This window comes from Coregonus lavaretus (assembly GCF_964263955.1).
Source record: "Coregonus lavaretus genome assembly, chromosome: 27".
Lineage (NCBI taxonomy): Eukaryota > Metazoa > Chordata > Actinopteri > Salmoniformes > Salmonidae > Coregonus > Coregonus lavaretus.
In genome coordinates this window covers 10,484,345-10,502,909 of record NC_140014.1, presented here as the reverse complement: position 1 = coordinate 10,502,909, position 18,565 = coordinate 10,484,345, and the positions used below count along the sequence as shown (strand labels likewise).

The following is an 18,565-nucleotide window of genomic DNA, read 5'->3' as shown; positions in this document are numbered from 1 at the left end:
ATTCCATATAATTTACATATATTACAAACAATACATGTTATGATTGTTTTTAGGTTATCTTGCACACAATCAATTGGTGAATAATTCTGCTTTAGCATGCAGTAATATTGCAATTATCATTCACATCCATTTTTAAAGAATTCCTACTGATAAGTAATTATGCTCATGTTAGATGGAAAATGTCACTACCACTGATTTACTTTTACATTTTCTGAATCATACTTTTTGATTTGAAGAAATACAATTGAAAGCTCAAAAAGATGATTTGGTTAAGTAATAAATCAGAATCAACCTTATCAATTAACGTCTTACCTTCTAATGCTTTTAAATGCTTTTCCTAGAAAGTATTTAAAGTAATATAAAAACATATTTGCACATGGTACAATATGACTCATTCAAACTGATCCCAAGATCCGATTTTTGGCCTTACCTTGTTGTGTGGTATACAGGGATGTAAATCTACCATTTCAGAGACTAGCTTGTCGTGTCTGGTTGTGTAGAGCTGTCTGGGGATCTGTGAAAAAGCATCAGAGAAACACAGCTTTACACTGTTCATAGTTCACAAGGAACTCACTAGAAGCGTTTTAAAAGGGTGAGCAAAGGCAAGCGTTTGGCACTAAATATCATTTCAAGGGGAGACATCATTGAGGGTGGAGGTTGGGTAATATTTTTCTGCAATGACGATAAATGGGTATTACAGCGGACATCTACAAGTGCCTGGCTCTATTACTAAAGGTAGGCTAGTGTTTAAGATTGTTGGGCCAGTAACCGAAAGGTCGCTGGTTTGAATCCCCAGCAAGGTAGGAAAATCTACCATTCTGCCCTTGAGCAAGGCAGTTAACCCCCAACAACTGCTCCCCAGGCGCCGATGACGTGGACGTCGATTAAGGCAGCCCCCCGCACCTCTTTGATTCAGAGCGTTTGGGTTAAATGCGAAAGACACATTTAGGTTGAATGCATTCAGTTGTGCAACTGACTAGGTATCCCCTTTTGCCTTCCCAGCATGGTTTGACAGAGTATTCTCTTGACACTGCACCACATTTACTGTAATAGTCTTTAAATGTCTGACCTCAAATTAACCAGGGCTTGGATGTTTTGGGGTACATTGATCATGACTCACCACAAAGGATCTCTAGTAAAATCACTGCAATACAATACATATATAATCTGGCCAAAATATGTGCAAGGGAATTGAAATGCATGCACATGACTTGGATATTTTAAGAATTGATATATAGACAGACATTTAATCTCTTAACAGTATCATTGAGGGTTCAACCAATTTCATGGATACTGTATCATGAGGATATTATTGCATGGGTTTAGTGTATGAAAGTATATTACACTGTACAATGAAGCAGAAAAGTGTTCCTTCAGAGTTTATTGAAGGAACTAACCACCCCAAATGTTTGTTGATACCATAAGAGAGTGGAAAAGAGCAGATCATGCAAAATAAGAGGAAAGAGCTTCTTTGCCATTCAAAATAGAGATTTAGTGAAGGAAAGTACTTAGTGCTTTATCTGGGCTGCATCTTGAAAAAATAAAACGTATCACATAACAAATACTTGGAGCGCACGCATCGTGTTTCAACCTATTGGTCTTCCTCAGGCAATACGTTGCGTGCTCACTGAGTGTTTTCTTAAGCCTTTCTTATGTAATCTGTTCTGGAGATTTTTAAGATATACCACAGAAACATTTTTGTTGTGAGTACTTTACTTCATTAAAGCTTTACTTTAAATCACAAAGATTTAAGCTCTCCTTTTTTCTAATTTTGGCAACCCTATTCTTACTATAGACTACTAAGTTGTTTCCTGGGACTCAATTATCATTTGTCATAAGCAGAATTAGTAGATATTAGGTGATTGCTTAAGGTTTGTATTAGTTTGTTTAGAACATGGGGCCAATTGAGCTATAGAGATTAACCTTAATACTTAGATGTATATTTTCAATTGAGCAAAAAGCTTCTTGCTCTGTTTGGGAAGAACCAGCACCACTTCTCCAGGCTGGTGGTGTACTTATGCAGGATACTTGAGTCAAGACACCATCGTCATTTTCAAAAACAGGATTCACTCTCAATGTGTTCTCAAAGTCATAGGGAACAAGCGTATGTCTATAATATAAAGCAGATAGGACTGGAATAACCAAGCTGTAAAACAACAACTGGTAGAGCTATTGGCTCTAAAACAAATAAAAAGGTTTAAAAAACCTGCTTACACCAAATTCATGGTCTTTCGGGTCCCGATACATTTCTTGTTTATGAAAACCAAGATGCCTATGATGGCACAAACCAAGGTGAGGCTTCCCACCAGGCAGGCTATGAAAATGGTTGGGTCTACAGGCAGCAACACGAGCTCATTGCAGCGCACTCCGTGGTAGTGCCAGTATTTCCCTACAGGACATCTAAATGTTAAAGAGAAAACAGGATTAGAGTCAACTCTATCAGCTACAGTAAAAAAGGTATATCTCAATACATCAAAATGCCTCAAGGCACATGCTGGAGCACTGTTGAATACGAAGGGAATCTTGCAGAGTTGACAGATGTTTTTTACTGCTAGACAACATCAAGAAGAGCTGATATGTTGCCAGTGTTTCAGTTTATAGATGGTGAGGACCACAGGAGGTTGGTGGCACCTTAATTGGGGAGGACGGGTTGGTGGTAATGGCTGGAGTGGTGTGAGTGGAATGATATCAAATACATCAAACATGGTTTGATGCCATTCCATTTGCTCCATTCCAGCCATTATTATGAGCCGTCCTCCCCTCAGCAGCCTCCACTGGTGAGACCATAGCTATCTCTGTTTGCTTGATCAGTTAGCTCGGTGGTACCTGCAGGTGGCTCCATGGCCCTGGATGATTTCACAAAGGCCCCCGTTGAAGCAGTAGCCTGGATCTAGGTTACAAATACTCTGGCAGGGCAGGCCATCCATAGTGCTGTAGCCAGGATCACACAAACACTCAGCCTCCTCAGTCCAACTGTTTACCATACATTGGGAAAACTCATTGCAGGCCAAGAACTTGCAGGGATTTGCTTGGTCCGCTGAAACGAGTAAGAGGATAATTCATTTGCATTAATGAAATGCTGTCCACCTGTCTCTCCCTGTTTTGTTCCTTCATTGTCCTCACATGCAAAGGACAAACTAGAGGACACATTGATTGATGTGAATGAAGGCGTCTGCTTTAAATAAGGTGCAGGTGATTAGGTTTCAGCCAGAGAAGTGCTTGTGAGTCTTTAGTAGAGAATAATTATTTTTCACATGATTCGCAGAGGACAAAGCTGTGGCATGCATTCTTTTGACCTTTCCAGATTGAACATTCTAGAAGTACAGTATAATTAAGACTTGGGACCTCTAGTATGCCATAACTTAGATAGGAGCTGATTCTGTCTATGATATCCTCCATCACATAGGACAGTGAGAACTTTCAATATAGAGATATCTTACCAGGTTCTATGTCCAGGTAGCGACTGTCAATCTCAATGTCTAGTCGTTTAGATGCAGTGTTGCAGAAGTCTTCGAGCACACAGTGCACAGCCTTTGTCATGTTATGTGGCACATCTTTGTCTAATTTCATCTTGCTGTTCACCACAACACTGCCATTCCTGAAGTTGAGGATTTCCAATTGCTTAAATCCTGTCAAATTAGATTGCAGATATGGGAGAAGCTGGAAAAGAGGGGAGAGATCACATGTAATATGTATAGAGCACAAATTTGACGCTTCAGCAATTTTCTTTTAGTCACATTTGTCATTCCACTCTCTCATGGTAATTTGACAACTAATTCTGTTGACATTCAAAACCATCTGATTTGATTCGCTTTTAGTTTCAAGGAGGAAATGGTGTTGGTTGGCTAGTTGGGAAATCAAATCAAATTATGGCAAACATACCATTTAGATTATAAATTATTATGGTAATTTGGGACACAGTAAGACAATTTGGCATACAGTATTTTACATGAAAGTCATCTTAAAATCATCACCAATGCCATCTCCATGAAGGACTAGTGAATTAATCTGGCTCCTGGGAGGATAAAAATTCAATTTAATGTTTTATATGTTTCATGTTTTACCTCTCATTTCACAGTTTGGAGTCATTTAAACAAACTGCACATCTGTTTCCTCCCAGGACCAAGATTGGGAGAGCCATATCTGGAACATGTCAAACGCTCTAGAGGACCACAGTTACAGTCTGTCAGTTTTACATCTGAACAGTTGTATTCAGGTCAGGGTGTTTACTGATGAAATGCATGTATACATAATCTCATTCATCACAATAATACAATTGTGCAAATTAAAAGAAGGAAATTATCAACATTACTAAATGTAGCACACAACCAAGCATTAGTTAGCAACTATTATGTAAGGTGTTATGGACAGTCAAGCAGAGAAAAGGTTCAAATATAAGAAACCGAGAATGCAAGGCCATTGAGACCTGTACGACAACAAATCTGTCTATGAAAATCTGTCCAAGAAACAAATACAAAAACCAACAATACAACAGTTCAAATCCACCAGAACAATCTCAAATCTGTCAAGCTCTATATTCTAGCAATATCTATGGCATCTCCATTTATCATCCATTTTTAAAACGTGATTGGCAATTTCAAAAATGGCCCTGACTGCCAGCGAGAACAATAGACTGAGCATTGCTATTATAGCTGCTCTCTCCGTCTTCAAGAGTAAGGTACCTGCATTTAGACAAGTAACTGCAGGAAAACCAATTACTGTGAAGAGAGACTACGGTGCCTTAACTCAGCTGTTCCATGCCTGTATACAAAGAGATAAGAGGCATTAAGGAGCTCTATCTGATCTGGTTACTCCACTTATCACTGGCAGGCAGAGGGTCAGGTCACTATGGGCCTCATACAACCTCATTTACCACACAAACAGAGCACCATGCTCCACACACAGTAAACGTCCTTCACCGCACAAACAGAGCACCATGCTCCATACTGTATTAAGGCCTCCAGCAAATGGACTGCTAGACAGGTGCATTTCTCAGATAAATCCATTTGTCTCAACATTTCAAATCAACAAGTTAGCAATCCTCGCTGTGCTGTAGTCTTAACTCTCTGCTTTGCGTAAGCTAGGTCCGTGTAGCAATAACCTTGCTATGTTTGTCTGTCATAGTTGACGTGTACCTGTGATGAAAATTACAGGCCTCTCTCATCTTTTTAAGTGGGAGAACTTGCACAATTGGGGGCTGACTAAATACTTTTTTCCCCACTGTAGATATTCCATAAAAAATGAGCAGTTTCCAGCTACAATAGCCATTTACAACATTAACAATGTCTACACTGTATTTCTGATCAATTTGATGTTATTTTAATGGACAAAAAAAATTGCTTTTCTTTCAAAAACAAGGACATTTCTAAGTGACCCCAAACTTTTGAATGGTAGTGTGTAAATATATATACAGTGGGGAAAAAAGGTATTTAGTCAGCCACCAATTGTGCAAGTTCTCCCACTGAAAAAGATGAGAGAGGCCTATAATTTTCATAATAGGTACACGTCAACTATGACAGACAAATTGAGAAGAAAAAAATCAGAAAATCACATTGTAGGATTTTTAATGAATTTATTTGCAAATTACGGTGGAAAATAAGTATTTGGTCACCTACAAACAAGCAAGATTTCCGGCTCTCACAGACCTGTATCTTCTTCTTTAAGAGGCTCCTCTGTCCTCCACTAGTTACCTGTATTAATGGCACCTGTTTGAACTTGTTATCAGTATAAAAGACACCTGTCCACAACCTCAAACAGTCACACTCCAAACTCCACTATGGCCAAGACCAAAGAGCTGTCAAAGGACACCAGAAACAAAATTGTAGACCTGCACCAGGCTGGGAAGACTGAATCTGCAATAGGTAAGCAGCTTGGTTTGAAGAAATCAACTGTGGGAGCAATTATTAGGAAATGGAAGACATACAAGACCACTGATAATCTCCCTCGATCTGGGGCTCCACGCAAGATCTCACCCCGTGGGGTCAAAATGATCACAAGAACGGTGAGCAAAAAACCCAGAACCACACGGGGGGACCTAGGGAATGACCTGCAGAGAGCTGGGACCAAAGTAACAAAGCCTACCATCAGTAACACACTATGCCGCCAGGGACTCAAATCCTGCAGTGCCAGACATGTCCCCCTGCTTAAGCCAGTACATGTCCAGGCCCGTCTGAAGTTTGCTAGAGTGCATTTGGATGATCCAGAAGAGGATTGGGAGAATGTCATATGGTCAGATGAAACCAAAATAGAACTTTTTGGTAAAAACTCAACTCGTCGTGTTTGGAGGACAAAGAATGCTGAGTTGCATCCAAAGAACACCATACCTACTGTGAAGCATGGGGTGGAAACATCATGCTTTGGGGCAGTTTTTCTGCAAAGGGACCAGGACGACTGATCCGTGTAAAGGAAAGAATGAATGGGGCCATGTATCGTGAGATTTTGAGTGAAAACCTCCTTCCATCAGCAAGGGCATTGAAGATGAAACGTGGCTGGGTCTTTCAGCATGACAATGATCCCAAACACACCGCCCGGGCAACGAAGGAGTGGCTTCGTAAGAAGCATTTCAAGGTCCTGGAGTGGCCTAGCCAGTCTCCAGATCTCAACCCCATAGAAAATCTTTGGAGGGAGTTGAAAGTCCGTGTTGCCCAGCGACAGCCCCAAAACATCACTGCTCTAGAGGAGATCTGCATGGAGGAATGGGCCAAAATACCAGCAACAGTGTGTGAAAACCTTGTGAAGACTTACAGAAAACGTTTGACCTGTGACATTGCCAACAAAGGGTATATAACAAAGTATTGAGAAACTTTTGTTATTGACCAAATACTTATTTTCCACCATAATTTGTAAATAAATTCATTAACAATCCTACAATGTGATTTTCTCATTTTGTCTGTCATAGTTGACGTGTACCTATGATGAAAATTACATGCCTCTCTCGTCTTTTTAAGTGGGAGAACTTGCACAATTGGTGGCTGACTAAATACTTTTTTTCCCCACTGTATATTTATTGTGCTACTATTTTTACTTTAGTTTATTTAGCAATTTTTTATTTATTTTGCGCCAAATACAACAGGTATTGTCAGAGTGTTGAGTGTGGATGTAGTGCAGGAATCAAGCGCAGGGACAAGGAGGTTCTTCAACGGACTTTAGTATATATATGTATCCCAACACGGGAAATGAGTCGCCAACCCAACCGGGCGGCACGAACAATACGCACAACACACAGTGCGGAAAAACAAGAAAAGGCGCACGCAGTGCGAACTCTCGAAAATACTAAATAAACGAGAGAGAGAACTACTCGGAGGCAAACTGACAATAACAATCACGCATAACACCTGCCCCAAACAAACCAACTAAATAAGGAGAATAATCAAGACACAAATAAGGGACAGGTGTTATGCACAGACAAAACCAAAAGAACAAAAAACATCGAACGGTGGCAGCTAGTACTCCGGAGACGACGACCGCCGAAGTCCGCCCGAACAAGGAAGAGGAGCAGCCTCGGCCGAAACCGTGACAGTACCCCCCCCTTGACGCGCGGCTCCAGCCGTGCGCCGACCCGGAGCTCGAGGACGACCCGGACGACGCGGAGCAGGGCGCGCAGGATGACCCCGATGGAAATCGGTCAGTAGGGACTGGTCTAGCACGTCCCTCCTTGGCACCCAGCACCGCTCCTCCGGACCGTACCCCTCCCACTCCACGAGATATTGAAGACCCCCCATCCGGCGTCTAGAATCCAGAATGGACCTCACGGTGTACGCCGGAGCCCCCTCGATGTCCAACGGGGGCGGAGGAGTCTCCTCAATCTCAAAGTCCTGGAGTGGACCAGCTACCACCGGCCTGAGGAGAGACACATGGAACGAGGGGTTAATATTTTTGTAGTCAACAGGTAGTTCTAACCTATAACTCACCTCGTTCAATCTCCTCAGGACTTTAAACGGCCCCACAAACCGCCGACCCAGCTTCCGGCAAGGCAGGCGGAGGGGCAGGTTTCTGGTTGAGAGCCAGACTCGATCTCCAGGTGCGTACACTGGCCCCTCACTGCGGTGTAGGTCGGCGCTCGTCTTCTGTCGACGTATGGCACGCTGCAGATGGACGTGTGCAGCGTCCCACGTCTCCTCCGAGCGCCTTACCCACTCATCCACAGCGGGGGCCTCGATCTGGCTCTCATGCCATGGTGCCAGCACCGGCTGGTACCCCAACACACACTGAAACGGGGTTAGTTGGGTGGAGGAGTGGCGAAGAGAGTTCTGTGCCATCTCCGCCCAGGGCACATATCTCGCCCACTCCTCCGGCCGGCCCTGACAGTATGACCTCAGAAACCTACCCACATCCTGGTTGACACGTTCAACCTGCCCATTACTTTCCGGGTGGTAACCCGAGGTAAGGCTTACCGACACCCCCAACCGTTCCATAAATGCCCTCCACACTCTCGAGGTGAACTGGGGGCCTCGGTCAGACACTATATCCTCGGGTACCCCGTAATGCCGGAAGACATGGGTGAACAGAGCCTCCGCGGTCTGCAGGGCAGTGGGTAGACCCGGCATGGGAAGGAGACGACAGGCCTTCGAGAACCTATCCACAACGACCAGGATGGTAGTGTTTCCCTGTGAGGGGGGAAGGTCGGTAACAAAATCCACCGAGAGGTGGGACCAGGGTCGTTGTGGAATAGGCAGGGGTTGTAACTTACCCCTGGGCAAATGTCTGGGCGCCTTACACTGGGCACACACCGAACAGGAGGAAACATAAATCCTCACATCCCTAGCTAACGTTGGCCACCAGTACTTCGTGCTAAGGCAGTGCACTGTCCGGCCGATACCCGGATGACCAGAGGAGGGAGACGTGTGAGCCCAACAAATGAGGCGATCGCGTATCTCGAGCGGAACGTACGTCCGACCCACAGGACACTGAGGAGGACTCGGGTCGGTGCGTAACGCCCGCTCGATCTCACCATCAACCTCCCACACCACCGGAGCAACCAGACAAGACTCCGGTAGTATGGGCGTGGACTCAACTGACCTCTCCTCCGCGTCATACCGCCGGGACAGAGCATCTGCCTTCCCGTTCTGGGACCCAGGGATGTATGTGATCTTAAACACAAACCGGGCCAGGAACATAGTCCACCGAGCCTGGCGAGGATTCAGTCTCCTAGCTGCCCGGATGTACTCCAGGTTACGATGGTCAGTTTGAATGAGGAAAGGGTGTTGAGCCCCCTCGAGCCAATGCCGCCACACCTTTAGGGCCTGTACCACGGCTAACAGCTCCCTGTCCCCTACGTCATAATTCCGCTCCGCCGGACTGAGCTTCTTAGAGTAGAACGCACAGGGACGGAGTTTAGGTGGAGTACCAGAACGCTGGGAAAGAACGGCCCCTATTCCGGCCTCTGACGCGTCCACCTCTACTTGGAACGGTAAAGAGGGATCCGGATGCGCCAACACCGGCGCCGAGGTAAACAGGTCCTTCAGTCTCCCAAATGCCCTGTCCGCCTCAGCTGACCACCGCAAGCGCACCGGACCCCCCTTTAACAGAGACGTTATGGGAGCTGCCACCTGTCCAAAACCCCGGATAAACCTCCGGTAGTAATTCGCAAAACCCAAGAACCGTTGCACCTCCTTCACAGTGGTTGGGGTTTGCCAATTACGCACAGCTGACACCCGGTCTACCTCCATCTTCACCCCTGACGCAGATAACTGGTAACCCAGAAAGGAGACCGACTTCTGAAAAAACAGACATTTCTCTGCCTTGACATATAGGTCATGCTCCAACAGCCTCCGCAATACTCGGCGCACCAGGGCTACATGCTCAGCACGGGTAGGACTATACACCAGAATGTCGTCGATGTACACAACCACTCCCTGTCCCTGCATGTCCCGGAAAATCTCATCAACGAAGGATTGGAAGACTGAGGGAGCATTCATCAACCCATATGGCATGACTAGATACTCGTAGTGCCCGGAAGTCGTGCTAAACGCTGTCTTCCATTCATCGCCCTTACGGATGCGCACCAAGTTATATGCGCTCCTAAGATCCAATTTTGTAAAGAACCGCGCACCGTGCAGTGACTCCGTCATAGTCGCAATCAGAGGAAGTGGATAGCTGTACTTCACTGTGATCTGATTGAGACCGCGGTAATCAATACACGGCCGCAGACCTCCATCCTTCTTCTTCACAAAAAAGAAACTTGAGGAAACGGGTGAAACGGAGGGCCGTATGTACCCCTGTCTAAGAGACTCAGAGATGTACGTCTCCATCGATTTTTTCTCCTCTTGAGACAAGGGATACACATGGCTCCGCGGGAGAGCTGCGCCTGACTGGAGATCTATCGCACAATCCCCCCGTCTATGAGGCGGCAGCTGCGCAGCCCTAGTCTTACTGAACGCCAGTGCCAAATCCTCATACTCGGGGGGAATCTGCAGTGCTGGCATTAGATTCGGACTCTCCACCGAGGTCGCCCCTATGGAAACACCCAGACACCGCCCCTCACATTGAGCAGACCACCCTTTAAGAGCTTTCTCTCGCCACCCAATAATAGGGTCATGAGTCATCAACCAGGGAAGACCCAGCACCACCGGATACGCAGGAGAGTCAATCAGATAAAGCTGAATTCTCTCCTCATGACCCTCCTGCGCCATCATCTGAAGTGGTGCTGTGACCTCCCTAATCAACCCAGACCCTAACGGACGGCTATCTAGGGCATGGACGGGGAAAGGCTTATCAACAGGAAGGAGGGGAATCCCTAACTCTAAACAGAACTGGCGATCTATAAAATTCCCAGCTGCGCCTGAATCTACCAGCGCCTTATGCTGGGAACGAGGTGCAACCTGTGGGAAACAAACAGGCAAGGTTAGGTGCACGACAGAAAGCTCTGGGTAAGCAGGGCGCCTACTCACCTGGGGGGACCCCCCAATGCTAGACCTGCCATCTCCTCCCCTGGAGGACCCGCCCCAGCACCTAGCCGCAGTGTGCCCTCCACGACCACAGTTGGTGCAAGGGCCGGGTCCCCTCGGGCTCCTCCTCCTGCGTTCCCTAGCGCCAGCACCTCCGAGCTCCATAGGGCTAGGCTCAGAGGTGCTGGAGAGTGGAATGGGCAGACCCCCCCCTCCGGGACGCCCACGGGTGGCGAGCAGGGTATCCAGCCGGATGGCCATGTCGACCAGCTGGTCGAACGTCAACGACGTGTCCCTGCACGCCAACTCTCGCTGGACGTCCTCCCGGAGGCTGCAGCGGAAATGGTCGATATGGGCCCGCTCATTCCACCCTGCGTCAGCCGCTAGGGTCCGGAACTCCAAGGCAAAGTCCTGTGCGCTCCTCATCCCCTGTCGGAGGTAGAACAGACGCTCCCCCGCCGCCTTCCCCTCTGGTGGATGGTCGAATACAGCACGGAAGCGGCGGGAGAACTCCGCATAGTTCGTGGTTGCGGCGTCCATTCTCCTCCACTCGGCGTTGGCCCACTCCAACGCCTTGCCGGTGAGACAGGAGATGAGGGCTGAGACGCTCTCGTGTCCCGAGGGCGCCGGGTGGACGGTGGCGAGGTAGAGCTCCACCTGCAGCAGGAACCCTTGACACCCGGCGGTGGAGCCGTCGTACGCCCTCGGGAGCGAGAGCCGAATCCCACTGGGTTCCGGAGATGTACCCTGAGGGCTGACCGCTGGAGCTGGGTCGGTGGTTGGAGGTGTGGGCACCCCGCTGGTCTCCCATCGGTGTAGGGTGGTCATCACCCTATCCAGGGCGTGACACACCTGGTTCATACGGTCCTCCTGACCACGAAGCCGTTCGTCCAGATCGGCGGTCGGCGCGGTCGCTCCTGCTGATTCCATGATGATGCGTGATTCTGTCAGAGTGTTGAGTGTGGATGTAGTGCAGGAATCAAGCGCAGGGACAAGGAGGTTCTTCAACGGACTTTAGTATATATATGTATCCCAACACGGGAAATGAGTCGCCAACCCAACCGGGCGGCACGAACAATACGCACAACACACAGTGCGGAAAAACAAGAAAAGGCGCACGCAGTGCGAACTCTCGAAAATACTAAATAAACGAGAGAGAGAACTACTCGGAGGCAAACTGACAATAACAATCACGCATAACACCTGCCCCAAACAAACCAACTAAATAAGGAGAATAATCAAGACACAAATAAGGGACAGGTGTTATGCACAGACAAAACCAAAAGAACAAAAAACATCGAACGGTGGCAGCTAGTACTCCGGAGACGACGACCGCCGAAGTCCGCCCGAACAAGGAAGAGGAGCAGCCTCGGCCGAAACCGTGACAGGTATTACCTTACCGTGAAAATACTTACGAGCCCTTAAGCCCTTAAACAACAATGAGGAGTTTTAAAATAGAAATAAAAAATTGCTAAATAAACTAAAGTAAAAATAGTACCACAATAAATATACAGTGGGGAAAAAAAGTATTTAGTCAGCCACCAATTGTGCAAGTTCTCCCACTTAAAAAGATGAGAGAGGCCTGTAATTTTCATCATAGGTACACGTCAACTATGACAGACAAAATGAGAAAAAAAAATCCAGAAAATCACATTGTAGGATTTTTAATGAATTTATTTGCAAATTATGGTGGAAAATAAGTATTTGGTCAATAACAAAAGTTTCTCAATACTTTGTTATATACCCTTTGTTGGCAATGACACAGGTCAAACGTTTTCTGCAAGTCTTCACAAGGTTTTCACACACTGTTGCTGGTATTTTGGCCCATTCCTCCATGCAGATCTCCTCTAGAGCAGTGATGTTTTGGGGCTGTCGCTGGGCAACACAGACTTTCAACTCCCTCCAAAGATTTTCTATGGGGTTGAGATCTGGAGACTGGCTAGGCCACTCCAGGACCTTAATGCTTCTTACGAAGCCACTCCTTCGTTGCCCGGGCGGTATGTTTGGGATCATTGTCATGCTGAAAGACCCAGCCACGTTTCATCTTCAATGCCCTTGCTGATGGAAGGAGGTTTTCACTCAAAATCTCACGATACATGGCCCCATTCTTTCCTTTACACGGATCAGTCGTCCTGGTTCCTTTGCAGAAAAACTGCCCCAAAGCATGATGTTTCCACCCCCATGCTTCACAGTAGGTATGGTGTTCTTTGGATGCAACTCAGCATTCTTTGTCCTCCAAACACGACGAGTTGAGTTTTTACCAAAAAGTTCTATTTTTGGTTTCATCTGACCATATGACATTCTCCCAATCCTCTTCTGGATCATCCAAATGCACTCTAGCAAACTTCAGACGGGCCTGGACATGTACTGGCTTAAGCAGGGGGACACGTCTGGCACTGCAGGATTTGAGTCCCTGGTGGCGTAGTGTGTTACTGATTGGTAGGCTTTGCTACTTTGGTCCCAGCTCTCTGCAGGTCATTCACTAGGTCCCCCCATGTGGTTCTGGGTTTTTTGCTCACCGTTCTTGTGATCATTTTGACCCCACGGGGTGAGATCTTGCGTGGAGCCCCAGATCGAGGGAGATTATCAGTGGTCTTGTATGTCTTCCATTTCCTAATAATTGCTCCCACAGTTGATTTCTTCAAACCAAGCTGCTTACCTATTGCAGATTCAGTCTTCCCAGCCTGGTGCAGGTCTACAATTTTGTTTCTGGTGTCCTTTGACAGCTCTTTGGTCTTGGCCATAGTGGAGTTTGGAGTGTGACTGTTTGAGGTTGTGGACAGGTGTCTTTTATACTGATAACAAGTTCAAACAGGTGCCATTAATACAGGTAACAAGTGGAGGACAGAGGAGCCTCTTAAAGAAGAAGATACAGGTCTGTGAGAGCCAGAAATCTTGCTTGTTTGTAGGTGACCAAATACTTATTTTCCACCATAATTTGCAAATAAATTCATAAAAAATCCTACAATGTGATTTTCTGGATTTTTTTTTTCTCAATTTGTCTGTCATAGTTGACGTGTACCTATGATGAAAATTACAGGCCTCTCTCATCTTTTTAAGTGGGAGAACTTGCACAATTGGTGGCTGACTAAATACTTTTTTCCCCCACTGTATATATAAATATATAATGGTGTGTATAGACATTATGGACAGTATATAAATATAAAAGGTGTGTAAAGCAGTAGTTATATAGGATGAGCCATGACTACAATACAGTACACTGAGTATATAAAACATTAAGAGCACATGCTCTTTCCTTGACATAGACTGACCAGGTGAATCAAGGTGAAAGATATGATCCCTTATTGATGTCACTTGTTAAATCCACTTCAATCAGTGTAGATAATTTTTAAGCTTTCAGACAATTGAGACATGGATTGTGTATGTGTGCCATTCAGAGGGTGAATGGGAAAGACAAAATATTTAAGTCCCTTTGAACGGGGTATGGTACTAGGTGCCAGGCGCACCGGTTTGTGTGAAGAACTGCAACGCTGCTGGGTTTTTCACGTCAAACAGTTTCCCGTGTGTATCCAGAATGGTCCATCACCCAAAGGGCATCCAGCCAACTTGACACAACTGTGGAAAGCATTGGAGTCAACATGGCCCAGCTTCCCTGTGGAACGCTTTCAACACCTTGTAGAGGCCATGCCCCAATGAATTGAGGCTGTTCTGAGGGCAAACTCAATATCAGGAAGGTGTTCCTAATGTTTGGTATACTCAGTGTACATCCCCAGTTAAAGTCTGGGGACTTTACATAACACAAAGTTAAGACACTTCTGTGGAATCCAAGTATATTTCCCACTGTCAAACTCAAGCTAAGCCTTGAAACTAAATACAGACGTCAATAGATATTACTTTCGCTGATGTATATCAATGAGTGCAAGTTGGAAGAATCCAAAGATTCAATTGCAATTGGTATGAGTTCAGATCTCTAAAAGAGCGCAACGTTTATCTTTCATGAGCTTAAGTGATTATAGTTTCTACTAGGCAGGGCTGTCAAACATAGCAATGGTAATGCTGACTTTGCAGACGTATACAAGTGTGACGATGTACCAATTCATTACAACCTACTTGTATTGGGAGAAAAGCTCGCTCCCTAAGCACTTGTTCTCTCTTGTGCACTTGAACCAATTGTATTACCCATGCTATTAGCTGTAATCCTGCCTATATCCTGTAAAGATGTACCAAAAATCTCATACATGCATGTTCGTGCACACTAAAACCCACACAATTGACTGATGATTGAGACCACTAAAAAAATTACTATTGTAAAACATGTGTGGTGCTTGTGCTAACCAGAATTACCTAAAGCCTCTTACTCAGTCAGAAACCCCCTGAGGCAAACATTGCCTTTAGTACTGGGTCCCCTGATTAAGACCACCCAGGGCTGTCCACATACAGTTAGCTATGAGGGAGTTGAACAAAGCTCACTCCGATCATGGAACAAAAGATTGAGACTTTCCTGTTTTCGCAATATCAGGCACTTGTTCAGTTCATCAAACCATATGCACAATTCATCCACTACTACAGTCCTACTCAGACGTATGCACACATAAGTAGCCAACATATGAAAACAATATTTTCCTTTACCACAATGCCTCTTTCAAATGTATGTAGCAAGCTAAAGCAAGCATGCACACTAGTCAGAATTTAATACAAACATTGTGATGCATATAAATTGAGAATACAAAGAGATAGTGCTTTGCACACACACTACCCATATTGCCATAACTATACACTGTTTTGTACCTGAAACAGCCATTCCTCCTAATTTCTTTACCTAATAAAACTTTGGCAAATCTTAGTGGACAGACCTAAAGATTCTATACACATCCTGAGACATGGTTCATTAATGAACAAACCTCTTTGCCATTAGTTAACACTCATCACCAATGAGAATGCACAGGATTAAAGCAAATACACTTTGTCAATGTCTTAGACAAAATAAACAACATAGAAGACAAAATAAGGGAAAGATTCAGACGAACAATCAGCTAAGAAATCGTAATTTAGTAATCAATCTTTAGACTGATTACTAAAAGTGCATTTCAGAAACTGCAGGTATGTATCATTAAACCAAAGTGTCAACTTTGGTGATTGATATCACACCATTGACAAGTCATGGTTGTAGAGATGTAACTTTTTGGTAAGTGCAACTCACAGGCAAATGTTAGTCAAAGAAAGCAAATAGTAGATTCTAATTATTTTTTGAGCTGTATGAAGCTATGTACAGAAAATATAGAAAGTAAATAGGTCATGCTCTCTCTGAGGCTGGGAAGATATAGTTCCAATATGGAAATACCGGTATTGAAGCTAACGTCCTCTGTCTTCTAGTCCTCAATTTACTGGCTCCAGGAATTGGCGAGTGTCTGGGCTCAGAGAAATGGTTTTAAGTAAAGCAAAATGTAGCCAGTTTTTATATGGACAGGTCTTGTGATGAACTCTGAGAACTCTCCACCAATGTATTAAGATATAGCACCAGTGAGGATAAAGCTTACCGTATGCATCCCAGTCTAAACAGTATGCGCATATATTATGACAGCGTTTTGGTGTTCGGCAATTTTTGGGGGGACTGTTTGAGCACACCCTATTTTTTCTTGAGACAAGCCGAAGTTCGGTAGCTGAAGTCTACGCCCATTCATCGTGATTGGTCAACAGTAGGGAATCTTCAATTAAGTGTTGTCATTCAACGAGAGACGACAAGTTTTGAGGACTACGATTCCGGTTCAGGAAAAAGATGGCGGAAGTGGATGCTTAATTTGAATCAAGCAGCGCGTCAAGCAAAGTTGGTGAAGACGAATGTTCTGAATGGACAACAGTAGTAGCGAAAACTGGAACAAAAAGGAAATTGTCTAAAATTGGAGTGGAGGATACGTGTATGAATGATAATGAATCGCTTCTAGTTGGGATGCGTTTGTTGAGTAAGGATGGATATGTGGGAAACCCGTTTGAGGTGTTGAAAATGGGTGAAGGAGATTGATGTTGCAAAAGTTTTGAGCGGTCAATCGAACCTCCTATGTGGAGGTGATTAAAATAATTGAGAAAACAAGTGATGCGAGTGAAGATATGGTAGTGGACACACCACAGCCTGTAGTAAATGTTTGCTGCCAGACAAAAGATACCCTGTGTGTTAAAGATTTTGTGGAATTCATTGCCACAGTTATAAACTGTACGACACAAGTCTGAAAGAAGTCTAAGAAACTGGACATTATTGTGACTTAAGGATTTTACATCTGAAAACTTGCAAGGGGTACTGGCGCCGGAAGACCCGCCCTCCCAGGTTCCCCTTGAGCCTGTGTAGGGATCAAATCTGTAAAAAAATTTAACAGAAAAGTTGTTTGATTTAGTTTATTTATTAATTTTTTGGTAGTTTGGTCGTTTTTTGGGGGGGTATTTTGTTCAATTTTGGGGAATCTTGTTTCCATCCCGCACAGTAGGTAGAAGATTGCACATTAAATTGTGCGATCGCCAATATACCATAGAAGAAGACTATCAGTTTTCATGCACATTTTATCGCTTGAGAAGTACTACACCAAACATCTTAGTTAGATGTAAAATTGTGCAACTAAGACCTCCTCTGCAAAAACTTCAACATTAATTACAGATTTCTTGATTTATTTTAGAATAGTTCAGACTATTTTGAGGAAGTGTTATGGCTATGTTGTTGTACGGCGTCTCAAGAGGGACAAACAGTAATTTGTATATTTAAGGGAGTATGCGAGGCACAGATGTTCGCTTCGCCTAGCCGAGTTCTGCTAGGAGCAAACCGAACCTAGTATGCAGACGCCTTTAAGGCTTACAGTATGTCAACACTTGTCTACGGAAAAAAAATTGCCCCTTGTCACTTGGGGCTACTCAAATCTTTAGTTCTTACTGAGGTATCACTTCAAACCACATCCAACCATTACTTACTGCACAATTAGATTATCAAACAGTTTGAAAGAAGAGTTTGGAGTTAAAAATACAGGTATGACAACAAGGCATGCAGAAACACAATATCGAGCACAAAATTGTATTTACCTACCAGCTCAAGAAAGGTATTCTCCAATGACATGTACTCAGGAGAGCTCTTGTTGAACAGGTCCTCGGAAAACATAATGTTAGTGACTCGCAAACTAAAGAACACCACCATCTCTTTGGCCTTTTCAGTAGTGGCCATTAAAGGGGTGCGCATGTGTCTGAGTCCGGGGGCTGCAGTGGACTCAAATGGACCTTCCAATCCACTGCCAAACTCGTCCAGCATATCAGCGGCTTCTGTACCGTCCTTTTCTACCTTTTCTACATCCTCCTGCATGTCCGAGTCATCAGTAGAGATATCCACGGCCGTCTCAAGTGGTTCCTGTTCTCGGACGGTGTCCCCTCCTTCTGAAGGTCCAGGGGCTATAGCGGGAATAGATGCTGAGGGTACTTCCTCTGGCTCTGCTTGGATGATGTCATCCTCAGATGAAGGCATGGTTTGTGATTGTGTAGCAGTGGTAAATGTTTTGATGGATGCAGGTTCTATATCTTGATATGCTGTAGTGGTGATAATTAGATTTTCTCTGTCCGGTTGCTCGTCTAAAGCCGCCTCAGTAGTTGTGGGTCCTTTTAAAGAAAATCAAAAATATCAGAAAATGACATACAAATCCATTTCAATCAAAAAGATTGAAATTAAAATCAAAAAATGCTCCCATAAATGT

General features: G+C 44.8%; 1 protein-coding gene across 1 annotated transcript in view; it reads right to left on the bottom strand.

Moving 5' to 3' along the window:
• Positions 1-433: 433 nt before the first annotated feature.
• The window catches only part of impg1b (interphotoreceptor matrix proteoglycan 1b), a gene marked incomplete at its 5' end in the record, with an annotated part of 30,949 nt that continues 12,817 nt past the window's right edge, over positions 434-18,565 (bottom strand). The window contains 6 exons of the mRNA XM_084143973.1: positions 434-514; positions 2,215-2,400; positions 2,827-3,037; positions 3,441-3,660; positions 16,189-16,275; positions 17,911-18,470. Of these exons, the coding sequence (XP_084000099.1) occupies positions 475-514; positions 2,215-2,400; positions 2,827-3,037; positions 3,441-3,660; positions 16,189-16,275; positions 17,911-18,470 (1,304 nt within the window). The 3' untranslated portion in view covers positions 434-474. The remainder of the gene's footprint in view (positions 515-2,214; positions 2,401-2,826; positions 3,038-3,440; positions 3,661-16,188; positions 16,276-17,910; positions 18,471-18,565) is intronic.